The 22,326-nt window shown below is 41.8% G+C and overlaps 1 protein-coding gene across 1 annotated transcript in view; it reads left to right on the forward strand.

Moving 5' to 3' along the window:
• The window catches only part of smchd1 (structural maintenance of chromosomes flexible hinge domain containing 1), a 211,842-nt gene that overhangs the window by 172,062 nt on the left and 17,454 nt on the right, over positions 1–22,326 (forward strand). Inside the window, exons 38-42 of the mRNA XM_078540635.1 lie at positions 10,468–10,600; positions 11,948–12,067; positions 17,071–17,156; positions 18,510–18,632; positions 19,260–19,450. Coding sequence (XP_078396761.1) covers positions 10,468–10,600; positions 11,948–12,067; positions 17,071–17,156; positions 18,510–18,632; positions 19,260–19,450 — 653 coding nt within the window. The remainder of the gene's footprint in view (positions 1–10,467; positions 10,601–11,947; positions 12,068–17,070; positions 17,157–18,509; positions 18,633–19,259; positions 19,451–22,326) is intronic.

Below are 22,326 nucleotides of genomic sequence, written 5' to 3' on the forward strand. Positions count from 1 at the left end.
ATAACAAATTTCAAAGGGAACAGTAGTTTATGCTGCCTGAATAAAGGGTGCTGATTGGTTGGCAAGTGGATTCATTTGTCTGAGAAGGTACCATGGCGAATGCACCAGGGAACAGTTATTTCCCCATGCTTTTTGTTTAATTGAAAAAGGCGCAATGCCTGGACATATTCTTTCTGCTTGCAGAGGACAGGACCCTGCATATGAATATATGTGGCTTCTAGCAAGCGTTAAGTGAGGAGGCAGTAGCGTTGAGGGAGGTGGTGGAGTAGTGGTATTGTCACTGGACGAGTAATCCAGAGACCCGGGGTAATGCTTTGGGGACCCGGAGTCACATCCCACCATGGCAGATGGCGAAGTTGAATTAAAAATCTAATGATGAAACCAATCAGTGTCGTAAAAACCCATCTGGATCACGATTGTCCTTTAGGGAATGAAACCTGCCACCCTTAACTGACTCCAGATTGATAACAGTATGGTTGACTTTTAAATGGTCTTTGACATGGCCTAGCAAGCCAATTCAATTGTATCAAACCACTAAAAAGTCTATAAGGAATGAAACCGGATGGACCACCTGGCATCAACCTAGGCAACTGAAACAACAATGGCAAACTCAGCCCTGTCAACCCTACAAAGTCCTCCTTACTAACATCTGGGAGATAGTGCCAAAATTGGGAGACCTGTCTCACAGACCAGTCAAGCAACAGCCTGACATAGTCATACACAGAGAATCATACCTTACAGGTAATGTCCCAGACACCTCCATTACCATCCGCTTGTCTGGATGGGACAGGACATACCGAGCAGAGGTGGCGGCACAGTGGTATAGAGTCTGGATGGAGTTGCCCTGGGAGTCCTCAACATTGACTCTGGACCCCATGAAATCTCATGGCATTGGGTCCAAAATGGGGAGGAAAACCTGCTGATTACCACATACTGCACCCCACTCCCCCAGGTGATGAATCAGTACTCCTCCGTGTTGAACACCACTTGGAGGAAGCACTGAGGTTGGAAAGGGCACAGAATGTACTCTGGGTGGGGGACTTCAATGTCCAGTAAGAGTGGCTTGGTAGCACCAGTACTGTCCAAGCTGATCGAATCCTAAAGGACATAGCTGCCAAACTAGGCCTGTGGCAAGTGGTGAGGTAATCAACAAGAGCTAAAAAACATACTTGACCTCATCTTCACCAATCTGCCTGCCGCAGATGCAACTGTCCACGACAGTAGTAGAGTGGAGTGACCACCGTACAGTCTTTGTGGAGACGGAGTCCCTTCTTCACTTTGAGGATATCCCCCATCGTGTTGTGTGGTAGTACCACCATGCTAAGTGGGTTAGATTTTGAACAGATCTAGCAGCTCAAAACTGGGCAACCATGGGGTGCAGTGGGCCATCAGCAGCAGCAGCAGAATTGTGCTCAACCACAATCTGTAACCTCGTGGTCTGGCATATCCCCCACTCTACTATTACCATCAAGCCAGGGGATCAACCCTGGTTCAATGAAGATTGCAGGAGGGTGTGCCAGGACCAGCGCCAGGCATACCTAAAAATGAGGTGTCAACCTAGGGAAGCTACAGCACAGGACTACTTGTGTGCCAGCAGCATAAGCAACAGGTGATGGACAGAGCTAAGTGATTCCACAGCCAGCAGATCAGATCTAACTCTGCAGTCCTGCCGCATCCAGATGTGAATGGCGGTGAGCAATTAAACAACATGCTGGGCAGGCAGCACATCAGTGCAGAAGATAAGGTTGAAGCATTTGCAACAATCTTCAGCCTGTTCCAGTACTGCTACAACATTGGCATCTACCCGGCAATGTGGAAAATTGCCCAGGTATGTCCTGTACACAAAAAGGAGGATAAATCCAATCTAGCCAATTACTGCCCCATCAGCCTACTCTCAATCAACAGTAAAGCGATGGAAGGGGTCATCAGCAGTGCTATCAAGCGACATTTGCTTAGCAATAACCTGCTCACTGATGCTCACTTTGGATCCTGCCAGAGCCACTCCGCTGCTGACCTCATTACAGCCTTGGTTCAAACATGGACAAAAGAGCTGAACTCCAGACGTGAGGTAAGAGTGACTGCCCTTGACATCGAGGAAGCATTAGATCAAGTGTGGCATCAGGGAGTCTTGGCACAACTGGAGTCAGTGGGAATCAAGGGGAAAACTCTGCTAGTTGGAATCATACCTAGCACAAAGGAAGATGGTTGTGGTTGTTGGAGGTCAATCATCTCAGTTCCAGGATATCACTACAGGAGTTCCTCAGGGTAGTGTCGTAGGCCCAACCACCTTCAGCTGCTTCATCAATGATCTTCCTTCCATCATAAGGTCAGAAGTGGTAATGATTGCACAATGTTCAGCACCATCCGGGACCCCTCAGACACTGAAGCAGTCCATGTCCAAATGCAGCAAGACCTGGGCAATGTCCAGGCTTGGGCTGACAAGTGGCAGGCGATGACTACCTCCAACAAGAGAGAATCTAACCATTGCCCCTTGACATTCAGTGGCATTACCACTGAATCCCCCACTATCAACACCCTGGGGATTACCATTGACCAGAAACTGAACTGGTCTAGTCATATAAATACTGTGGCTGCAAGAGTAGGTCAGAGGCTAGGAATTCTGCAGCAAGCAACTCATCTGTTGACTCCCCAAAGCCCAAATGTACAAGGCACAAGTCAGGGAAATATATCACTGTAGAGTCACAGTTGCTGGGTCAAGTTCCTGCAACTCCCTCACTAACAGCACTGTATGTACTCCTACACCACATGGACTGCAGTGGTTTAAGAAGGCAGCTCACCACCACCACCTTCTCGAGGGCAATTAGGGATGGGCAATAAATGGTGACACCCACGTCCCATGAGTGAAATTTAAAAACCATTGCAAGCCCAGCTAATCATCATAAATTGGTTGTTAGTGTAATTCTTAGCACATTCGGGACTGTTCTGTAAGTGCTATCCAGTCACAGAATCATATCAATGTCGAACACTGTTCTGAGTTTTGCAAGCCCAGGCTGATTGAGTACAGTCAGTACTCGGCCTGTTGCAAACAGCCAAATGTGCATGCTGTTTGATATGATGCACCAATTGTTGGGACGTGTGGCCTACATACCTGGCATCACACAAGCACTGAAATTCATATAGCATATTACTCGTTTGTGTGGTGGGTAGAACTTGGCTTGACTGCAGTTAGTGCAGAGTACCACTCGTTGCTACTACATAGTAGCAGTGTGAAATGGCTAGCTTTACCTGTTGTTCAAATTTTTTGAGACATCTTACCCTTCCAGGGCACTTTTCAGGCCTTAGGCCAATTCATGAGTCTCAACAAGTGGTATTCTCCACTAACAGATGCTGTCAAACCAAAAAGATGTTCTGCCTACCACACGTGCACAATACGGTATATGTATTTCAGTGTTAATGTGATGCCAGATATGTAGGCCATAAGTCCCTATGACTGATGGATCGTATCAAACAACATGTCCCTTTGGCTGTCCGGAACAGGCAGAGTGTTGACCATACTCAACCAGTCCATGCTTTCAAAGCTCAGAACATGTGGCCAACATTAGATGTGATTCTATGACTGGGCAGCACACTCTCCATGGCAATACCTCGACCAATCAGATTTCACTTCCCGACCAATCAGATTCGACATCCCAACCAATCAGCACCTTTTTAAATTGTTGTTCCCTTTGAAATTTGATATTCTTGCATCTGTCCTGATGAGTGCAAAATGAAAAGTTTTGACACCATGTCTCTCTTTTGAAATACTCAAGTTCCATACTACCAAGCGACTAATCTATAGTTCTTGTACCTCTTTATAATTTCCCTGCAAATTTGTTCCTTCATCCCTAGTTGCTGGCCTGTAGAATACACTCAGTAGTATCGTGTCAGCTCAATTGTTTCTTAATTCTAACTAAGTACATTCTGCCCTTGACCCTTGATTGAGCACTTTGAAGTAACAAGTCATGGATGAAGTTGACCTTGTAGATCTGGACTTTCAAAAGGAATTCAACAGTCAAACTTGTTTGAAAAATTAAAATCCATGAGATTAAAAGGACAGTCTCAGCATGGATTAAAAATTGGTTAAAGGATAGAAAGCACAGAACTAATGAACAGTTTTTTCTATGTTGAATGGAAGTATAAAGTGATGTTCCCCAGGAATTGATATTATAACTTTTGGTTATTTTGGTATATATTAATGACCTGGACGTGGGTATACAGGGCATAATTTCAAATTTTGCAGATGATAAACTAAGAAATGTAATGAACAATGAGAAGGATAGTAACAGATTTCATGAGGACCTAAGCTGATGAAATGGGTAGAGATGTTACAGATGAAATTTAATGCAAAGTGTGAAGTGTTGCATTTTGATAGGAAGCATAAGGAGAAGCAGTATGAACTAAGTGTACAATTTTAAAGGGTTGAGTGAGACCTGGGGGTATTCTACACAAATCTTTGAAGGTGGCAAGACAGGCTCAGAAGGTTGTTTCAGGGGCCAGAATCTTCGGGTTGGCGAGCAGGGGCGGGACCTGCTCGCCGATCCATAAAATGACGCACGGTGAAGCCGGGCATGCATCCCGACGTCATTCAGATCTTGAGTTCGGCGGGCGCACGCCGGAGTCGGTCGCGCACCCGCTGAACTGCCAAAGGCCTATTAGGTTCATTTAAATAGCAATTGAACTAATTAACTGAGCTGTCTGTCCAACCTTTAAGGTTGGCGGGCAGGCGAAGAGCCAGGTGGCCTTCGCATTTAACATGAAACCTCGTCCACGGGCAGGATGAGGTTTCATGAAGGTTTTTAAAGTTAAATAAAAATTTTTAATAAAATTCATTGACATATCCCAGCTCATGTGATACTGTCACATGAGGGGACATGTCTTAAATAAAATGTTTTCTTTTATTAAAATTTTCAAAAATCAAACTAATCTCCCTGGGGCAGTGAAAGAGTGCAGGCCCCGACTCAGCCTCCTCCCCCCGCCTGCACAGGGAGTGCTCAGTCCACGTAAAATGGCAGCGCGCAGCCGATCTCAGGTGGCGATCAGCTGCTCGCCCACCCACTCCTGTCCAACCCTCCCCCTGCCCCACCCCCCTATGGGGAGAAAATTCTCCCCAAGAAAAACATTTGGAATACTTGGCTTTATTAATAGAGTCTAGAGTATAAAAAAAGTAACTCTTCATAAAACACTGGCTAGGCCTCAGTTGGAATAGTGTGTTCAATTCTGGGCACCACACTAGGACGTCAAGGCATTAGAGAGAACAGTAAAAGTTTACTAGAAAGGCACCAGAGCTGAGAGACTTCAGTGGAGAACTGGGATTACTCTCATTGGAGCAGAGAAAGTTGAGAGAAGATTTATAGAGCTGTTCATAATCACGAATGGTTTTGATAGTGTAAAAGAGAAACTTTGTCTTGGCTGAAGGATCAATAACTAGAGGACACAGCTTTAGGTTACTAGCGAAAGAATGGGTGGAAGCATGAAACATTTTATTACACGGTGAGTTATGATCTGGAATCTACTGCCTGAAAGGGTGGAAGCAGATGCAATAGCAGCACTCGAGAATTGTGTGAATACTTGAAGGAAAAATGCTTATGGGGAAAGTGAGGACTGTGTTTAACTGGCTAGCTCTATCAAAAAGTTGACACAGACACAAGGGCCAAATGGCCTCTTCCTATGCTGTATAATTCTATGAATGTAGATTGCCCAAGATGATGGGAAACTATAATTGACATTTGACACATGGGACTGTTCTCAGTGGAGCAGAGAAACCTAGAAGCAAATTTAATAGAGAATTTTAAGATGATGTAGAATTGGTGGTAAATGACACAAGACCATAATCTAAAATTACCAGATTCAAGGTCGGGACAAGTTTCTCTGCTTGGAGTTGTTGGAGCCTGGAAAATTTTGCCATAGGTGTTTGAGGAAGAAACCATTCCTATTTTTCAGGGAAAGCTGGCTAAATATTTGGAGCAGAGGAGGATGCAGGACAGTGAAGAGGGAACAAGGCCAAGGAAATCTGAGTCTTTAAGCACAGGTCTAAATAAAGGCACTGTTTGATATTCTATTACAGAAAATTCTGGTGCTTTGTATATGTCTGTCCAGTTCCTAATTTATGGTTTGCAATCAGATTTGCAACCTGAATAATTCAGACTTGAAAAAGCTCATAATCCCTCTAGATTCTTGATTAGCTTAGCCTTAAAACATTCATGCTTTAATTTCAACCATTGATGTGTAGTTTGAAAGGTGAGAGTACATATGACATCAGAATCAGTAATTTTTTTATTGTTCATTTACGGTATGTGGGCGTTGCTGGCTAAGTCAGCATTTATTGCCCATCCCTAATTGCCCTTGAGAAGGTGATGGTGAGCTGCTTTCTTGAACACTGCAGTCCATGTGGTGTAGGTACACTCACAGGTACTGTTAGGGAGGGAATTCCAGGATTTTGACCCAGTGACAGTGAAGGAACGGTGATATATTTCCAAGGCAGGATGGAGAGTGGTTTGAAGGGGAACTTCCAGGTGGTGATGTTCCCATTTATCTGCTGCCCTTGTCCTTCTGGATGGTAGGGGTCGTGGGTTTGGTAGGCGCTGCTTAAGGAGCCTTGGTGAGTTTCTGCAGTGCATCTTGTAGATGGTACACACTGTTGCCACTGTTCACCGGTGGTGGAGGGAGGAAATGTTTGTGGCAGACTGATTTGTCCTAGATGGTGTCAAGCTTCTTGAGTTTTGGATCTGCACTCATCAGGCAAGTGGAGAGTATTCCATCACGCTCCTGACTTGTGCCTTCTAGGTGGTGGACAGGCTTTGGGGAGTCAGGAGGTGAGTTACTTGCCGCAGAATTCCTAGCCTCTGACCTGCTCTTGTAACCACAGTATTTGAATGGCTAGTCCAGTCAGTTTCTGGTCAGTGGTAATCCCCGGGATGTTGCTAGTAGGGATTCAGTGATGTTACTGTCGTTGAATGCCATGGGGCGATGATTAGATTCTCTCTTGTTGGAGATGGTCATTCGTGCCAGACAATGTTACTTGCCACTTGTCAACCCGAGCTTGGATATTATCCAGGTCTTGCTGCATTTGGACATGGACTGCTTCAGTATCTGAGTCGTCGCAAATGGTGCTGAACAGTGTGCAATCATCAGCTAACATCTTCAGTTCTGACCTTATGATGGAAGGAAGGTCATTAATGAAGCAGCTGAAGATGTTGGGCCTAGGACACTACCCTGAGGAACTCCTGCAGTGATGTCCTGGAACTGAGATGATTAACCTCACACAGCCACAACCACCTTCCTTTGTGCTAGGTATGACTCCAACCAGCGGCGAGCTTTCCCCCTGATTCCCATTGACTCCTGCTTTGCTTGGGCTCCTTGATTCCACACTCTGTCAAATGCTGCCTTGATGTCAAGGACAGTCACTCTAACCTTACCTCTGGAGTTCAGCTCTTCTGTCCATGTTTAAACCAAGTCTGTAATGAGGTCAGGAGCTGAATGACCCTGGCGGAACCTATACTGAGTGTCAGTGAGCAAGTTATTACTAAGCAAGTGGCGCTTGATAGCACTGTTGATGACCCCTTCAATCAGTGTACTGATGATTGAGAGTAGACTGATGGGGCGGTAATTGGCTGGGTTGGATTTGTCCTGCTTTTCGTGTTTAAGACATACCTGGGCAATTTTCCACATTGCCGTGTAGATGCCAGTGTTATAGCTGTACTGGAACAGCATGGACAGGGGCGCGGCAAGTTCTGGAGCACAATTCTATAGCACCATTGCCGGAATATTGTCAGGGCCCATAACCTTTGCTGTTTCCAGTGCGTTTATCTGTTTCTTGATATCACGTGGAGTGAATCAAATTGGCAGAAGACTGGTATCTGTGACAGCGGGACTCCGGGGGAGGCCGAGATGGATCATCCACTCAGCACTTCTGGCTGAAGATTGTTGCAAATGCTTCAGCCTTATCTTTTGCACTGAAGTGCTGGGCTCCTCCACCTTTGAGCATGGGGATATTTGTGGAGCCGCCTCCTCCAGTGAGTTGTTTAATTGAAATAAGTACAAGATTTATGTAACTTTAAATATTTATCAAACAACAAATCTTTTGTTTTTCTGTATTTGACAAAGAGAGCGATAGGATAACTGCTCTCAAGCCTCTGCAAACATTTTTTTGTGAAGTGGACGATTTCCTTTTCATTGGTTTCTCACTGAAGCAGTCACACTGCAGTCATGGCTGGTTGATCCCTTTTTCTCGAAGACAGTGGTGTTGAGTTCGAATCCTCCTTTAAAAACTTGGTTTTGCAGCAATTAGGTCTTTTGGTGGGTTTCAACAAACAACTCAGCTTTGTTGAGAGAAATTTCAGAGAGATGGTAAGCAGGGTAAGACCGTTGCACCTACTGTACCTGGGACAGCTTCTGTCTGCTAGTTCAAATCCAGCGTGTTTTACACCCAAGAGTTGGGTCACGTGGCCTCTCTCTGGTTTCAATCTAGGGCTTATCTTAACCATTTGTCTCTTAGTTCCGTGGACTCTTTGTCACCATAAAGTGGCTTGTGGCCTTCCCAAATGCAACTTAGTCATTGCTGTAGGCTAATGGGTCATTTGTTTAGCAAAAAATGTTCTTTTCAATATGTATATATATCCAGTAGGTGACATTACAAATTAATATTCTATGTAACACATCTTTGTAACATCAGCTTGAACCAAGTCTTCAACTAATTTAAAATGCCGAAATGGGATTTCCATGTTTTTTTCCTTTTTAAATATAATGACGCCCATTGGAACTGTGTGCTGCTGAACAAAATTCTGTTTATTGATAATATTCTTGGTAATGAAGCATATAAAATTTAATTAATATTTAATGGACCAGCTCCTCTACAAAAATACTATTTAAATTCTATTAAAAATATAAACTACAACAGAATAATAGATGAATACCAGTAAAATATTTATTCCATTTGACAAGTGCAATTGAACTACACTTTAAATCTCTATTTAGCTTTTAATTGCATTCCTTTTATCCATAAAGATCAATACCACTTAGCATGTTGGAGAGAGAAACCCTGCAACAACTCAACTAATTCTACCTAAAACATTTTGATCAGGCATCTATCTCATTTGCTACTTTTAAGATAGGAGAGAATTTTCTCCCCGTCGGGGGGGACTTGAATGGGAGCGGGCGGGCGCGCAGCTGATTGCCGCCTGAGATTGGCTGCGTGCCGCCATTTTACATACCTTTATTGGCCCGCCAAGCGTGACGCGCACCTGAAAGCGCCAAGCGCGGGCAGGGGAAGGAGGCTGAGTCGGGGTCTGCGCTCTTTCGTGTGTGCACAGAAAGAGCACACAAATCTCCCTGAGGCAAAGAGCTGCCTCAGGAAGATCAGTTAGATTTTTTAAGATTTTAATAAGGACAAAACAAAACGTGGATGAGGTTTCATGATAAATGCGAAGGCTGCCAACTTTAAGTTTGGACAAGCAGCTCAGTTAAGTATTTTAATTGATATTTAAATGGCCTTAATAGGTCTTTGATAGTTTGGTGGGCGCGCAGCCGACTCTGGTGCGCCCCCGCCGAACTGAATATCTGAATGATGCGCGGTGACGTCGGGACGCATGCCCGACCCCGCTCATTGACCCGAAGATTCTGCCCATAATCTTTTGAGGGCTTGATAAGTTGCTATAAGAATTTAGAAGCAAATTCTTTAATGCCATGAGGGAAAAGTTCACTGTTTTAAATGTTCCTTTTTGCAGGTTCATCTTTTGTGTATATCCGAAAATTTAGTTTGTGTGTGAAAATTAAGCATTATTTAATGTTTAGCATACACATTTCAAATTGGTAGATTGAAGGAATTGTTCAAGTTTCTTGGGGGGGAAAAACTATTTCAAAAGTTAACGCGGTTGTAGTTAAGTATGCAATTTGTGGTAAAAAAAATTTTACAAAACCTGTTCAATCATTACTGTAAATGCGTGATGCATTATTTTGCAGTCAGTGGTCAAAACCAGACTTCAGGATCTATAATTAGTGTATTGTTCATTCAGTTGGTATATATTGCATTTATTGTCCTAATTTTCTAGCTTCAGGCTGTACAAGTAAATAGAATTTATCATAAAGCTGGGTATAGACAATAAAATATCCAAAGAAGCTCTTGTTAGGAATGGCTTACTGTAACTTTAAAGCCAGGCTTGTAAAACAAGCATGAACAGGTCAGTCTGTGCAGTCCAAATGGTTCAACCTGTAGTCATTGGAATTATTAGAGTAAGAAATTGAATTAGCATATTCATTTTTGACATGAACTTGTAGTCCTGAATCTTCAGATATCATGACTTTCTTTGTCCCCTTTGCAATCAAAGTTAATTTGGTCAAGAGCTATTTGCTGCATCAGTGTAAAATAATTTTTTACTGTACCTACTCCTATAATTTCACTGAACATAAATTCCTTGCTAATCCTTGAAACGTGATTCTTTTTGTTTGTTTACTTTTGCTCCTCTTTAATAGAACTTGGTGCTGGCAGAAAACAGTCCTGGCAGAGATAGTACAGAATATATGCTGGTTTTTGAGCCAGTCATTTCGAAACCTGGCAAGAGGAATCTTTTACCTCCATACATTTTATCTTTTATGTTTTATAACGGTAAGCATGACAGCAGCCTATGTTTTGTCTGTTTAACTACCTAGAATAACTTGGAATTTTGTGGCTTATTTAATTAATGTGAAAGTCTTGCAGCTAGCTCGCTGTTTACCTGATTAAATGTGTGAGAGGTTGACTCAGGCCTTCTGTCGTATCAAGACCAGAAAAATAAGTAATGTGAAAGTAAGGATTCACGAATGAACAAATTTTTATCACAAAGTGTGATTTTGAACCATGGGTGACAGGAAGGTTTCAGGTTACTAGACTAATGCCAGGAATGGGCGGGTTGTCTTATGAGGAAAGGCTGGACAGGTTAGGTTTATATCCACTGGAATTTAGAAGAGTAAGAGGTGACTTAATTGAAACCTTTAAGATCCTGAGGAGTCTTGACAGGGTGGATATGGAGAGGATGTTTCCTTTTGTGGAAGAATCTAGAACTAGGGGGTCACTCTTTAAAAATAAGGGGTCACTCATTTAAGACACAGATGAGAATTTTTTTCCTCTGAGGGTTGAATCTTTGGGACTCTCTTCCACAAAAGGCAGCGAAAGCAGAGTCTTTGAATATTTTTAAGGCAGAACTAGATAGATTCTTGATTAACAAGGGGGTGAAAGGTTATCGGGGGTAGGCAGGAATGTGGGGTTGAGGTTACATTCAGATCAACCATGATCTTATTGAATGGCAGAGCTGGCTCGAGGGGCCGAGTGGCCTACTTCTTCTAATTCATATGTTTGTATGAAGGTTCAATTTATCTTATTTGTGCTGATCTCAGTAGGGTGCACATAAAGAAGACTGCTAATTTAAAACCTCAAGTTTTTTTTTCTAAATAAAATTAGTTTTGCCAGCAGTAATCTTGTTTATTATTTTGAAAACTGAAATATGCTAAAAATTTCTTGTCAAGCTAAACATTGATAGACACGATATTCTTTAGTGGGCAAGGAAGAGCTATCAACTTAAGCTTCTAAGGATGTAATACATCGGGGAAGGGCAAGTTTAGAGGGGCTTATTTTTATTTATAGTTAAGCACAACTTCTGAAGGAAAAATACACATAATCTAAGTCTGAATGGTAACGTTATTTAAGAAAGACACTTAGTAGTTACTTGAGATCAGTGATTGCAAATCTTGCTGAGCTTTAAACGGTGAAAAGTCCAGTTTAGCCAAAATTTAATTTGTGCTGGACATCCTGCCTTGTGTTCTTGCAATGCACACGTTCTAATTGTGTGTTAGCAAATTTTAAAAGGTTGATACAAAATTGAGAAACTTGATCATTTTGGTTAAAATGCATGCACTCTCCTTTGTCATAAGATTCAGTTTGCAATATAAAAATGAATGGCGGTCTTTTTCTTCACAGATTTTAAGAAACAGCAGCAGATGACAACCTTGACGAAAGAGAAGGACCAACTTTCCCAATCCATTGTTGCATACAGGAGTTTGTTTGACACCACCAACCAACTAATCAGTGAAATGAAGTGTAAGCCACATTATGAATACATTTATATTCATGTTGTACATAAATTTGCACAGATGAAGGACTGCGTTCTATGTTTAATTGGAAAATGAATACTGCAGGTGTTGATCATTCCATGTGGAAATACACCAGTAACTAGAGGTCAGTGAAATCACTTCCTAATGGTGAGAGATCTAACGACTGAAAATGAGAAAAATAATTACAACATCCTTTTTTATCCAGTTTTAAATGAGAACTGATTGCAGTACCATAAATATGACATGATGCTTTGTTGCTCTTCTGTTAAAGCCAACTTGACACCTTTTCCAGCAGGGACTGCCATATCTTGAAGGTACTCCAAAATAGAGATAAAATATCAAACATGCTGTCCAAAGGTCACTATTTCCTATGGCAGAATTTTTATTGAGCTTCAACTCCTTAACTGTACAGCTAGGTTAACATTTCAAGTATAACTCTTCATTAGGAAGATTGACCCAGAGTTCATGGTCAGTGGTGAAGCAATGGTACTGCCTCCAGCCTCAAAGAAGCTGCCCACAAAGATGTCGCAGTCTCTGTGGTGTGGATTTCTCTTTTCCCAGTATTAGTTTGAATCTGGTGCCAAATTAAGGGGATCTCCAGACTTCCGGCAAGTGGTGACATCAAGTAGTGTAAGCAGCCAATCAATTTGAAGTATCCTCAGATAGCAAACCAGGATTATCCTTCACTTTTTAATATCTTACAAAGAAATAAAAATTGGAACATAAAGTTGGGATTCCGGTAGAAGTTGCATATCATAGGCTTTAAAATAAATTATTTTGAAAATATGTGAAATTTCATTATCTTAATGGAGAAATTTGACATTCCAGAGGGGTCAGAGAGGTTATTCTACAATAATTATGAATTTTGTATGCAATTAAACAAAACAATCTCAGTTCAATCAACAAGGTGTAAATTTTTAGAGTTTTTTTACAGTGAGATTAATAACATAAAGTTCTCATCAATTCATTGATTTCTAATTGATTGCAACCTGCAGGGTAAATCTAGGCTTTTCATAGGGTTTGCTATTGAAATGCTGAAAGCAGCTTGCTGTCAGTTTCAGAGGAGTAATAAACAGTGACAGTTTTGCCATCATTACCACTGCAAAATTAGAGCCAACTATTAGTTACTGTTCCATGCATAAACCATCCCAATCTGTATATTCTGATTTTTTTTTGGCAAAATTATACCATTTGTTTATTTGAAATGTAATTTGAAAATTCCCTCCTTGTATAGAAAATAAAAATAAACTTAGGTGTTCCACCCTATTTTAGTGCATGAATCTGAAGGAAAATCCTTCCTGAATTAGCAGTCACTAAAGGATGATGAATGCAGAAAGTGAAAATGCCATTTCTGTAGTGCACTTTTGAAGTTAGAATTAAATCATGTACTTTATTAGGATAGAGGCAACTTTACATCTGGTTCTTGTATCTGGCTTGGAATGACTTGTTGCTGATGGTACTTAGAAACAGCGGAAAAATTTTCCATACCCAAGTGCCTTGATCGGCCTTATAGATGACCAAAAAAAAACCATTTAAGCTATTCCAATACTTAATTATTTTGATAAACTGAATGATACATAGAAGCTGCTAGACAGCATTAGGTATTGAACACAGTATTTAAACAAAAATAAAATGTGTCCACAAAAGGATAGTATAATGCTTCTCAGGCAGATAATTCTTACATTTGCTGAAATTCTTAAGTACAATTTCAGATGATTAGAAACAAGTTTGAAATTGAGACATTATTATCTTAGCAGTGAATTAAATCATTGGAGTTCCTTTCTCTCTCCTGTATAACTTTGTTTGAATAATGTAGTTAATTCTGGAGTAGTCTCTTGTTTTTGGATCTTGATAATATTCTGAAACTGGCATGCCTCTTGCTCTGGAGAAGAAGCTGACAAGTTTTAGCCTTCTGTGTATTGCAAGTTGAATAAGAAACTGAAAACCACAGGGTTACATTCAAATTATATTGGGTGTCCTTTCTTTGTTGCCAAAGCAGGTCCCTTGGGTCAAACAATTTCTTCTGCAAACATATGCTATTACACTGTAAGCATTAAGATGTAGACTCCAGTTTTCTGCATGAGGCATCAACAAGAGAGGCATTGATGCAAAGAAAACTGGTCCTAACTGACCAAAAAATGGCCTGGATTTTGCGATCAGTGGCGAAGCAACAGCATTTGCCACTGGCCTTGAAGAAAAATCAAATGATCGGATTTTTCTCTCTGCAAAATAAAGATTGGAACATATACATTAGAAGCTGAAATATCAAACTTTTGTCAAAAATAATTTTTTATTGAACTATAGAATTTTAATCATGAGAAAATTTGACAATATATGAATAAAATTAGTTTAATGGGTCAGAGGTTATTCAGTAGCAGTTATAACTTAATATGTTGTTTTAAAGAACTCAGACACACCTCATTAACAAGGCATAACTTTTGGAGTGTTTCTAACACCAATGTTACAACATGAAAATGGCAGTTGTCATCAGTTCAGTGATTTCTAAAGATTGCCGCACCCTGGTGAGGGTTATGGGGGAGAAAGCAGGGTACTACTGACAGCTTCTGGAGTTCCATGTTTAACTGTGCGAGTGAAGGCCCAAGAAGTTGCTGTCAGTTTTACAGTGTCATGACAGCAAATACTTCACAGTTTCACCATCATTGCAACAGCAAATTCTGGGCTATTATCTCTGCACACAGTCAGCAACTGTACAATAATCTGCCCAGATGTAGAGCTGTCTGAAACTATGTTTAAATTAGATTCAAAAGCAGAAAATTGCTGGAATCATCATGGATCAATCAGCATCTTTTGGGAGAGCAAGCAGGCAGACAGACAGGCACATTGATATTATCAAAAATGGGGGATAAAAAACTTGGGGGTTGGGTACAAAATTAAAACTGATTTGAAAATTAGGATATAGCTTTAATTACTGAAGTCGCCGTTCGGCCCAGAGAATTCCTGGCTGTCTGAGGAAGATTAAAGCCAGGACTTTAGCTTCCTCAGAGGTGTAAAACCTCCATTGACTTTGAAGGGATAAGAAAGTAACATAGCATTTGTATAGTGTCTTTCACAACCTCATTACATCCTAAAGCACTTTACAGCCAATGAAGTATATTTGAGGTGTTGTCACTGTTGTAATGAAGCACAGAAGCCAATTTGTGCAGAGCAAGCTCCCACAAACAGCAATGCGATTATAACCAGATGATCTGTTTTAGTGATGATACTGCTCCATTGTTCCTATGGCTGAGGAATAAACATAGGCCACAATACCAGGGTTAATTTCCCTGCTCTTCGTCGAATGAAATTTTTCACATCCGCTTGAAAGGGTGGGTGGGGCCTCAGTGCAACATCTCGTCTGAAAGATGGCACTTCCAACAATGCAGTAGTCTCTCAGTGCTGCCCTGGAGTGTCAGCCTTGATTTCTTTTTTTGCTCAAGTCTCAGAATGGGACTTGAGCCCTCAACCTTCAGACCCAGTGGTGAGTGTGAAAGGTAGATACAAAAGGACAGCCAATCCAATTTAGATTGCTTTGTGCTTGTGCTGTAGTTGAACGTTAAGGCTGAAATATTGTTCATAAAGCTTGTACTAGACTCACTGTGAGCTTCAAGAACAATATCTGATATTCTCTTAGGCACCCTGCAAACCCCCGATACATAAACACTGTCTTAACTTCAAACTTTAGCTATGTCCTCGTTTTAAAATATTTTAATTTACCGACCCCATATTCTCCAAAAACATCCTATGTTTCTTGAATATCCTAATGCTGTATCTGTCCATTACTTGACTGATTATCTTAATGATCTATCTGTCCATTGCTTGACTGAATATCTTAATACTCTATCTGTCCATTACTTGACTGAGATGATCTGTTAAATTGTTCAATGCACAATTCTTATACATCTTCAATCCATCTAATTGTATTAGCATGCTGATTTGCATCTTATTTCTAGGTGCTAATGATGGACCTGTACCTGAAATATTAACTTGTCTATTCTCTCCACAGATGCTAACTGATCTGTGTTTTTTTATCATTTTCTGTTTTGTTTCAGATTTCTATTTTAATTTTTGCTTTAAATTAGATTCAGCTAGATATTAGACATCACATAAGTAATGTTTTGTTACCATTGCATACTAATACACATTTGCATCTTACTATAAACCTATACTTCCATTCCTCAAAACAAAGTACAATACAAATTATGTTTTTGAAGTCTGGATTAATTGTGAATAACACAATCTTTCATATGTTAGATAATATATGTTAACATTTGAAATTTTGCTAAGTTTGCTTGTGAAATCTTAAGGGTAGCTTAGTCGTAAGAATCATTGCTAGAGTGTAACCCCACAAAATGATTTTTGGAAGTTTACAAATTTATAATTCCGGTTACAATGGATTTGCGTTTTGCCACTTTTTCTCAAATCTGTTTCCAGTAGTGTGATCTTGAGGGCTGGGTGGCTTTGACTACTCAGCTGTAATTGGTTGTACTCTGGTGTTACTAGGCCTCCCTACTACAAGTAAGCTGGTGTATCATGCCATAACATGATTGCTTATCTGGCTTCAAACCAGATACACATTCAATAACATCACTGTCTGTGGATTTTATTTGAGGGAGAATGTCAGTGTTGATTGCTGTTGATAACTGGAGTTCACTGGGGATTGGTATATAATGCTCTGTGTTAGACTGGGGCTCTGCCCTCAGCCCTGTCTATCCCTCATTCCGTTCTGGGCATCATAAATATAACCACCCTATCTTAGCATAATGTGATGCATGAACAAGCACAGCTAAAATTCAGTCTTAACTTTGAATGTTAAACAGCTTCCATCAATGGATAATCTTGTAATTTGAGTATATCAGAAGACAGACAGGCTTTTATTCATAACATTGCCCTAAGCGGTTCACCAATGCAAACAATCTTTTTAAATGTGATTTGGAGAGGTAGTAACTAAATGTTTTTCGGGTTAAGTACTGAAATTGAAATCTCGTTTAGGTCAAGCACAAGAAGCTACAGCAAAGGAAACTCACCTAAGAAATGAACTTCGAAAGCAGAAAATAAATACTGCAGAAATCTCCACTGTAAGTTGACTTATGTATTAATTTTTGATATGCATGTGTCAAGTGCTGAAGCTGAAGTGATTTGATAATTCTCATTCGATAAACACTAAAGGAAGGTCTAACACCCAGAGTGATTTAAATATGGGATGCCATTGGAATTTTGAAGGGCTACAAGCAAAATTGAAAACCTTTTATCTAGCCGAAGTTTACTTTTCCCCCTTTTGAACTGTACAGAAACTAAACTACTGTAATGAGTTTTGGAACTGCTAAAATCAGTTTTAGCTCATTTCCATCGATTATATTCCAATTTTTTTTTCAGGTAGGTGAATTGATTTTAAAAAAGCAATTTTCCACCCAGGTATGAGGAGTGTAAACCCCAAATTTTCCCATTGATTTCTTAGGGAAAAGGTCTAGAGATGTGTATATATCCCATCAGTTAGCTCACCACGCACGTTGGCAAAGTGCATGCATCTCTGGACCTGACAGGAAAAGAAACAATGGTTGTGTAACCTAAATTTATTTTAATCAAATCTCAAATATCATTAAGCTATTGCTCTGAAGACCATATTATTAATGCTGAAGCAAATGTCTTCCTTTATATCTAGTTCAATATTGACCAAAAAACAGCAGTTGCACTAAGTTACCACAATGATATACCCAGACTTTAGAAGAGTATCAATGAAAGGCTGACGCGGACTACACATCAAAATATTCATCACTAAAAGCAAGTTTGCAACTATTCCTCTGTCACATTTTCCTACAATTTTGATTATCCCACCTGCGTAATCATAGGAGTCACAACCATAAACACAGGGTCTTCAATTTTATTTCTAATTTGAGAGGTGAGGGGAATCATCTTGCAGATAGAAGAGTCTGATTATGAGCCCCATGAAAATGAAGGCCATGACCTATGCCACCAGTTACCATTTTGCTTCACTATATCTTTTGTAAATTTACTTTGTGTGTTTTAACAATGTTTCAAATAAGTAACTTATTTTTTCAAATATGCTAGTTTATTTCTAGCCCCAACTTTCTGGCCCTGCTTTACATTTTAAATTGACAATTAAAAACTAATTTTAACGGTCCTTACAATATATCCAAAAATTACTATGTGTGTACATTTTTTATACCTTTTAGAAAGGCAAGTGATACAAGGAGTTTTGGGGCTCATTTCCTGCAGCTGGTTTATTACATACACTTGAATTGCTGCCATTTGTTTTAAGATCACATTTTAAACTGGGTGATGCTCTTCAATGCAGTATGTATATATATTTATGGGGCAGCATTTAACTTTTTAAAAGTCTTCATAACATCCTCCCCTCCAACCACAGTTAATGCTTTGAATTTTACCATTTTTTTTGTTCAACAACCTAGATCCAAGGTATTGATACTGCCCTTAAGCAGATGAAGATTGACAGAGACAGGATATTCAAACAACCCAGAAGAACATGTTCTCTGTCTAATTATGCTAGGAGCAGTGCTGACATTTTAGGAAAGGTATGATTAATGTAAATGAGGACCTCATTGTAAACTGCTTTTTACCAGGTATAATTTTTGTGTATTGATTTCTCTCTGCAGTATTAAGACATTACCCACATCACCTGACCTAAAGCATTCAGTTTCTTAGTTTTCAGTCTAACTGATTCCATTACCTGTGTCCTTGTGGAAATGCCATCAGTACTAATTCATACAACTCTTCTCCCTCTCCTCCTGTTCCTACTCTTTCACATTTTGCCCTCCCTCCCTGTTACCCTTTTTGACAATCAAATTAAGACTGTTCTACTGATACTTAAAGGTAGACCGGATTTTATTTCTGCCAATTGGTTATTTAATTTGAAAGGCATTGAGCTACTTAACATTTAGCATTGGGATTGATCCCAGCCTAGAATGACAGAATGAAATCAGCATTCTGCCTCAATCAAGAGACCAAAGAGAATAATTTTGGGTACTTGTGCTGTTCTGACTCTTGCTTCTCTTTGATGTTCTCACTTTCTCAACAAAGCACTTATTTTTCAAGATGATACTGTGTTTTTTTCCCCCCATTATTCGTTCTCTGTCAGTTTATTATGATGCAGAAAATTCCTCAACCCAAAACACAAAAAAAGTTGTTTGACTTCATTACAGATTGCACACTTGGCAGTGATAGAGGATGATGAAGTGGCCAAGGTTATCTCTTGGCATATGGCTAGCGATATGGACTGTGTGGTTACTTTAACCACTGATGCTGCTCGACGTATCTTCGATGAAAGTCAGGGGCGCCAACAAGTACTACCGCTCGATTCCATATATAGAAAAAATCTTCCAGACAGTAACAGGTATGAAATTAATAATTTAAATTTTGCCCCAATTAAACTTCACTAATTTAATGAAAGGACATTCACTAGAAAGTGCTGTAAAATGCACCCAAACTAAAAACGGACCCGAGTGTAATTCAAAGCCAACTTGGTGATTAACTAGGCTTCGGAATAAACGCTCGGGTTGATACAGCTTCAGTTTCCAGGTTGGATTCAAACTTCAGATTTTGGATTTAATGCTGCTACTTAAAATCAAAGTACTGACACTTGGGGCAGAATTTTTCGCTTGGTGATCACGTACGCGCCTGACCCGCTCAAGCATGAAATAACGCACAATGATGTCGGCCGAGCATGCCAACGTCAATGCACACTCGTGCAATATTTCGCTAGGCAGGCGAGCAATGGAGATGGAGGCACGCCTGCCATTAATTAAGAGACCAGTTTAAGGCCCTTGAAACTCTAATTGTCTCTAACTTTACATAGCCCGTGCAATTTTCCGGCCGTCACACAGGCAAAACAGGCCGCAATTAGCAAAAGCTCATCCACGGGCGGGATAAGAAGGGTCAGTGGCACTGTTAATGTCAGTAGTGAGGAGTTTTGGATCAAACTTGCTGCTGATTGCTTCTGTGAACTGGACAGCTTCATCTCGATTCAGAGCTGCATTCTGAGCATTTCTGGGCTTCATTTCAGGACTCATTGTTCTCTTCAGGCCCCCGGAGGATTCAGACCGCGTGGACCCTCCAGGTATCAGACAACCTTCCGTTACCCTGGTAATGGGGATTGTGGTCTCCGCTGGAGACACCTCCTCTGAGGAGGAAGAGAGGGGTAGAAGGAAGAGGAGGCCAGATGTCCCAGTACAGCTTCCAGGGGAGCAACCTGTGGGAGGAGAGGCGCAGGCACAAGGGGGGCAGGGCCAACAGAAAGTCTAGGGCAGAAGAGGCTGCAGAAGACGTCACTATCCTGCTGCCAGGGTTTACAGGCAGCGATGCAACTACCTCAATATGCCTGAGGTGCAATGCCGAAGAAGGCTCCATCTCACAAGGGAAACAGTGATCTCCATCTGTCAGAGGATCGGGTCTGAGATCAGCTCCGGCTGTGTGGGTGGACACCCCATGCCAGTGGCTCTGAAGGTCACAATGGCCCTTAACTTCTATGCCTCCGGCTCTTTCCAGGCTCAGCGGGGGATCTTTGAAGAGTCTTCCAATCAGCTGTCTACAGTTGCGTCAAGCTGGTGACAGAACCTCTGTTCAGGCATACATTGACTTTCATTCGTTACCGTACGGGTGAGGCCAGCTAGGCAGAGCAAGCCAGAGGCTTTGCAGCGATTGCTGGGTTCCCCAGTGTCCAGAGTGCAATCGACTGCACACATGTGGACATTAAGGCGCCAGCGGGTGAGCCGGGTGCCTTTGTCAACAGGAAAGGATTCCACTTCGTGAACATGCAGAGAGAGTGTGATCACAAGATGCAGATTCTGCAAGTTTGTGCAAGGTACCCTGGTAGCTCCCATGATGCTTACATCCTGAGGTACTTCCAGGTGCCGAGGTTCTTCAGTGCTCCAGCCCAACTGGATGGATGGCTGCTGGGTAACAAGGGCTATCCCCTCAAAAGGTGGCTCATGACGCCTCTCCGCCACCCAAGAACAGAGGCCAAGCAACAGTACAACAGGATCCATACCTCCACAAGGGCTGTGGTACAGAGAACCATATGTTTTCTCAAGATGTGCTTCCCAAGCCTGGACCGTTCAGGGTGCGCACTGCAATACCGCCCAGAGCATGTGTCACTGATAGTGGTTGCATGCTGCACTCTGCACAATCTGGCACTGGCAAGGGGGGCATCCAGTGGAGGAAGAAGATCTTGACACAGCTGCACAGGCAACAGATGATGAGTCCAGTAGTGAGTCCGAGGACGAGCACGATGAGGAGAATGCTGAGGGAATACACGCTGACCTGGGTAACCTGCGGGGAGGCAGGGACACCCGGAAGCTTTGATCCAATGCTCCTTCAGCTAGCCTACCAAATAAGGACCACCACCACGTGCCAGGGCTGCAGGCTCCATACTCGATCCCTGATAGGCCCATTTCCTTGGCCAGCACCATATACACTCTGCCTTTAATTAGGTTTCAGGAGACATACGTCCATCATTACATAATGACCTTCCCTGCACCTACAGAACAAATGAAGCATACAGAGGCCAATAGCACAAAATAACATCTCATTTAACTGTAAATGTGAAACAGAGCTGAAATGAACATTAACCGGTGTTTTTAATCACACCATGAAAAATTACACATAAAAATGGGGAAACAAAATATCACCATCTTGTGCTTAAGGTGGTTTACATTTACGTTTGCGGGTGCTACGTCTAGGTGCTCCCCCCTCACCGGCACCGGCATTGGAGACAGCCTGCTGACTCTGCTGTCTTGTTGATCTTGATGACCTTGGTGGTCATCCTCTGGCCTGGGAGGTAGCAGCCAGTGCCATGGCTGGCATCTCCCCAGTTGCCGCAGCCTCATCAGATGCCACAGTCACAGGCAGACGGGTGGAGCTGCTGCTGCTGTCATCTAGAGCGCACTGAGAGGAGCCAGCAGAGACGACAGGTAGCCCATGCACCAACGTGAGGCCGCATTGGACCTCCCTGCCCACTGTTGATGGCTGGGCACCTAGCTGGGATACTGGGTGCCCAAACCACCTCCCACACTGACACTGGCCAGCTGAGGTAATTGCTGGCATGTGGGCTTGCAGGTCTGAGTACATCCCCAGGGACCCCTGATTAAGTCCCTGGAGCAGCCTCTCCATGAGAGTCACCACTCTCTCCAAGGAGGAGGAATTGTGGTCATGCTCCGCAGGGACTCCTCCACAGCAGACACCATGGCACGCATTCCCTCAGGTATCTCCGCC

This window comes from Cetorhinus maximus, chromosome 4 (assembly GCF_964194155.1).
Source record: "Cetorhinus maximus chromosome 4, sCetMax3.hap1.1, whole genome shotgun sequence".
NCBI classification, from domain to species: domain Eukaryota; kingdom Metazoa; phylum Chordata; class Chondrichthyes; order Lamniformes; family Cetorhinidae; genus Cetorhinus; species Cetorhinus maximus.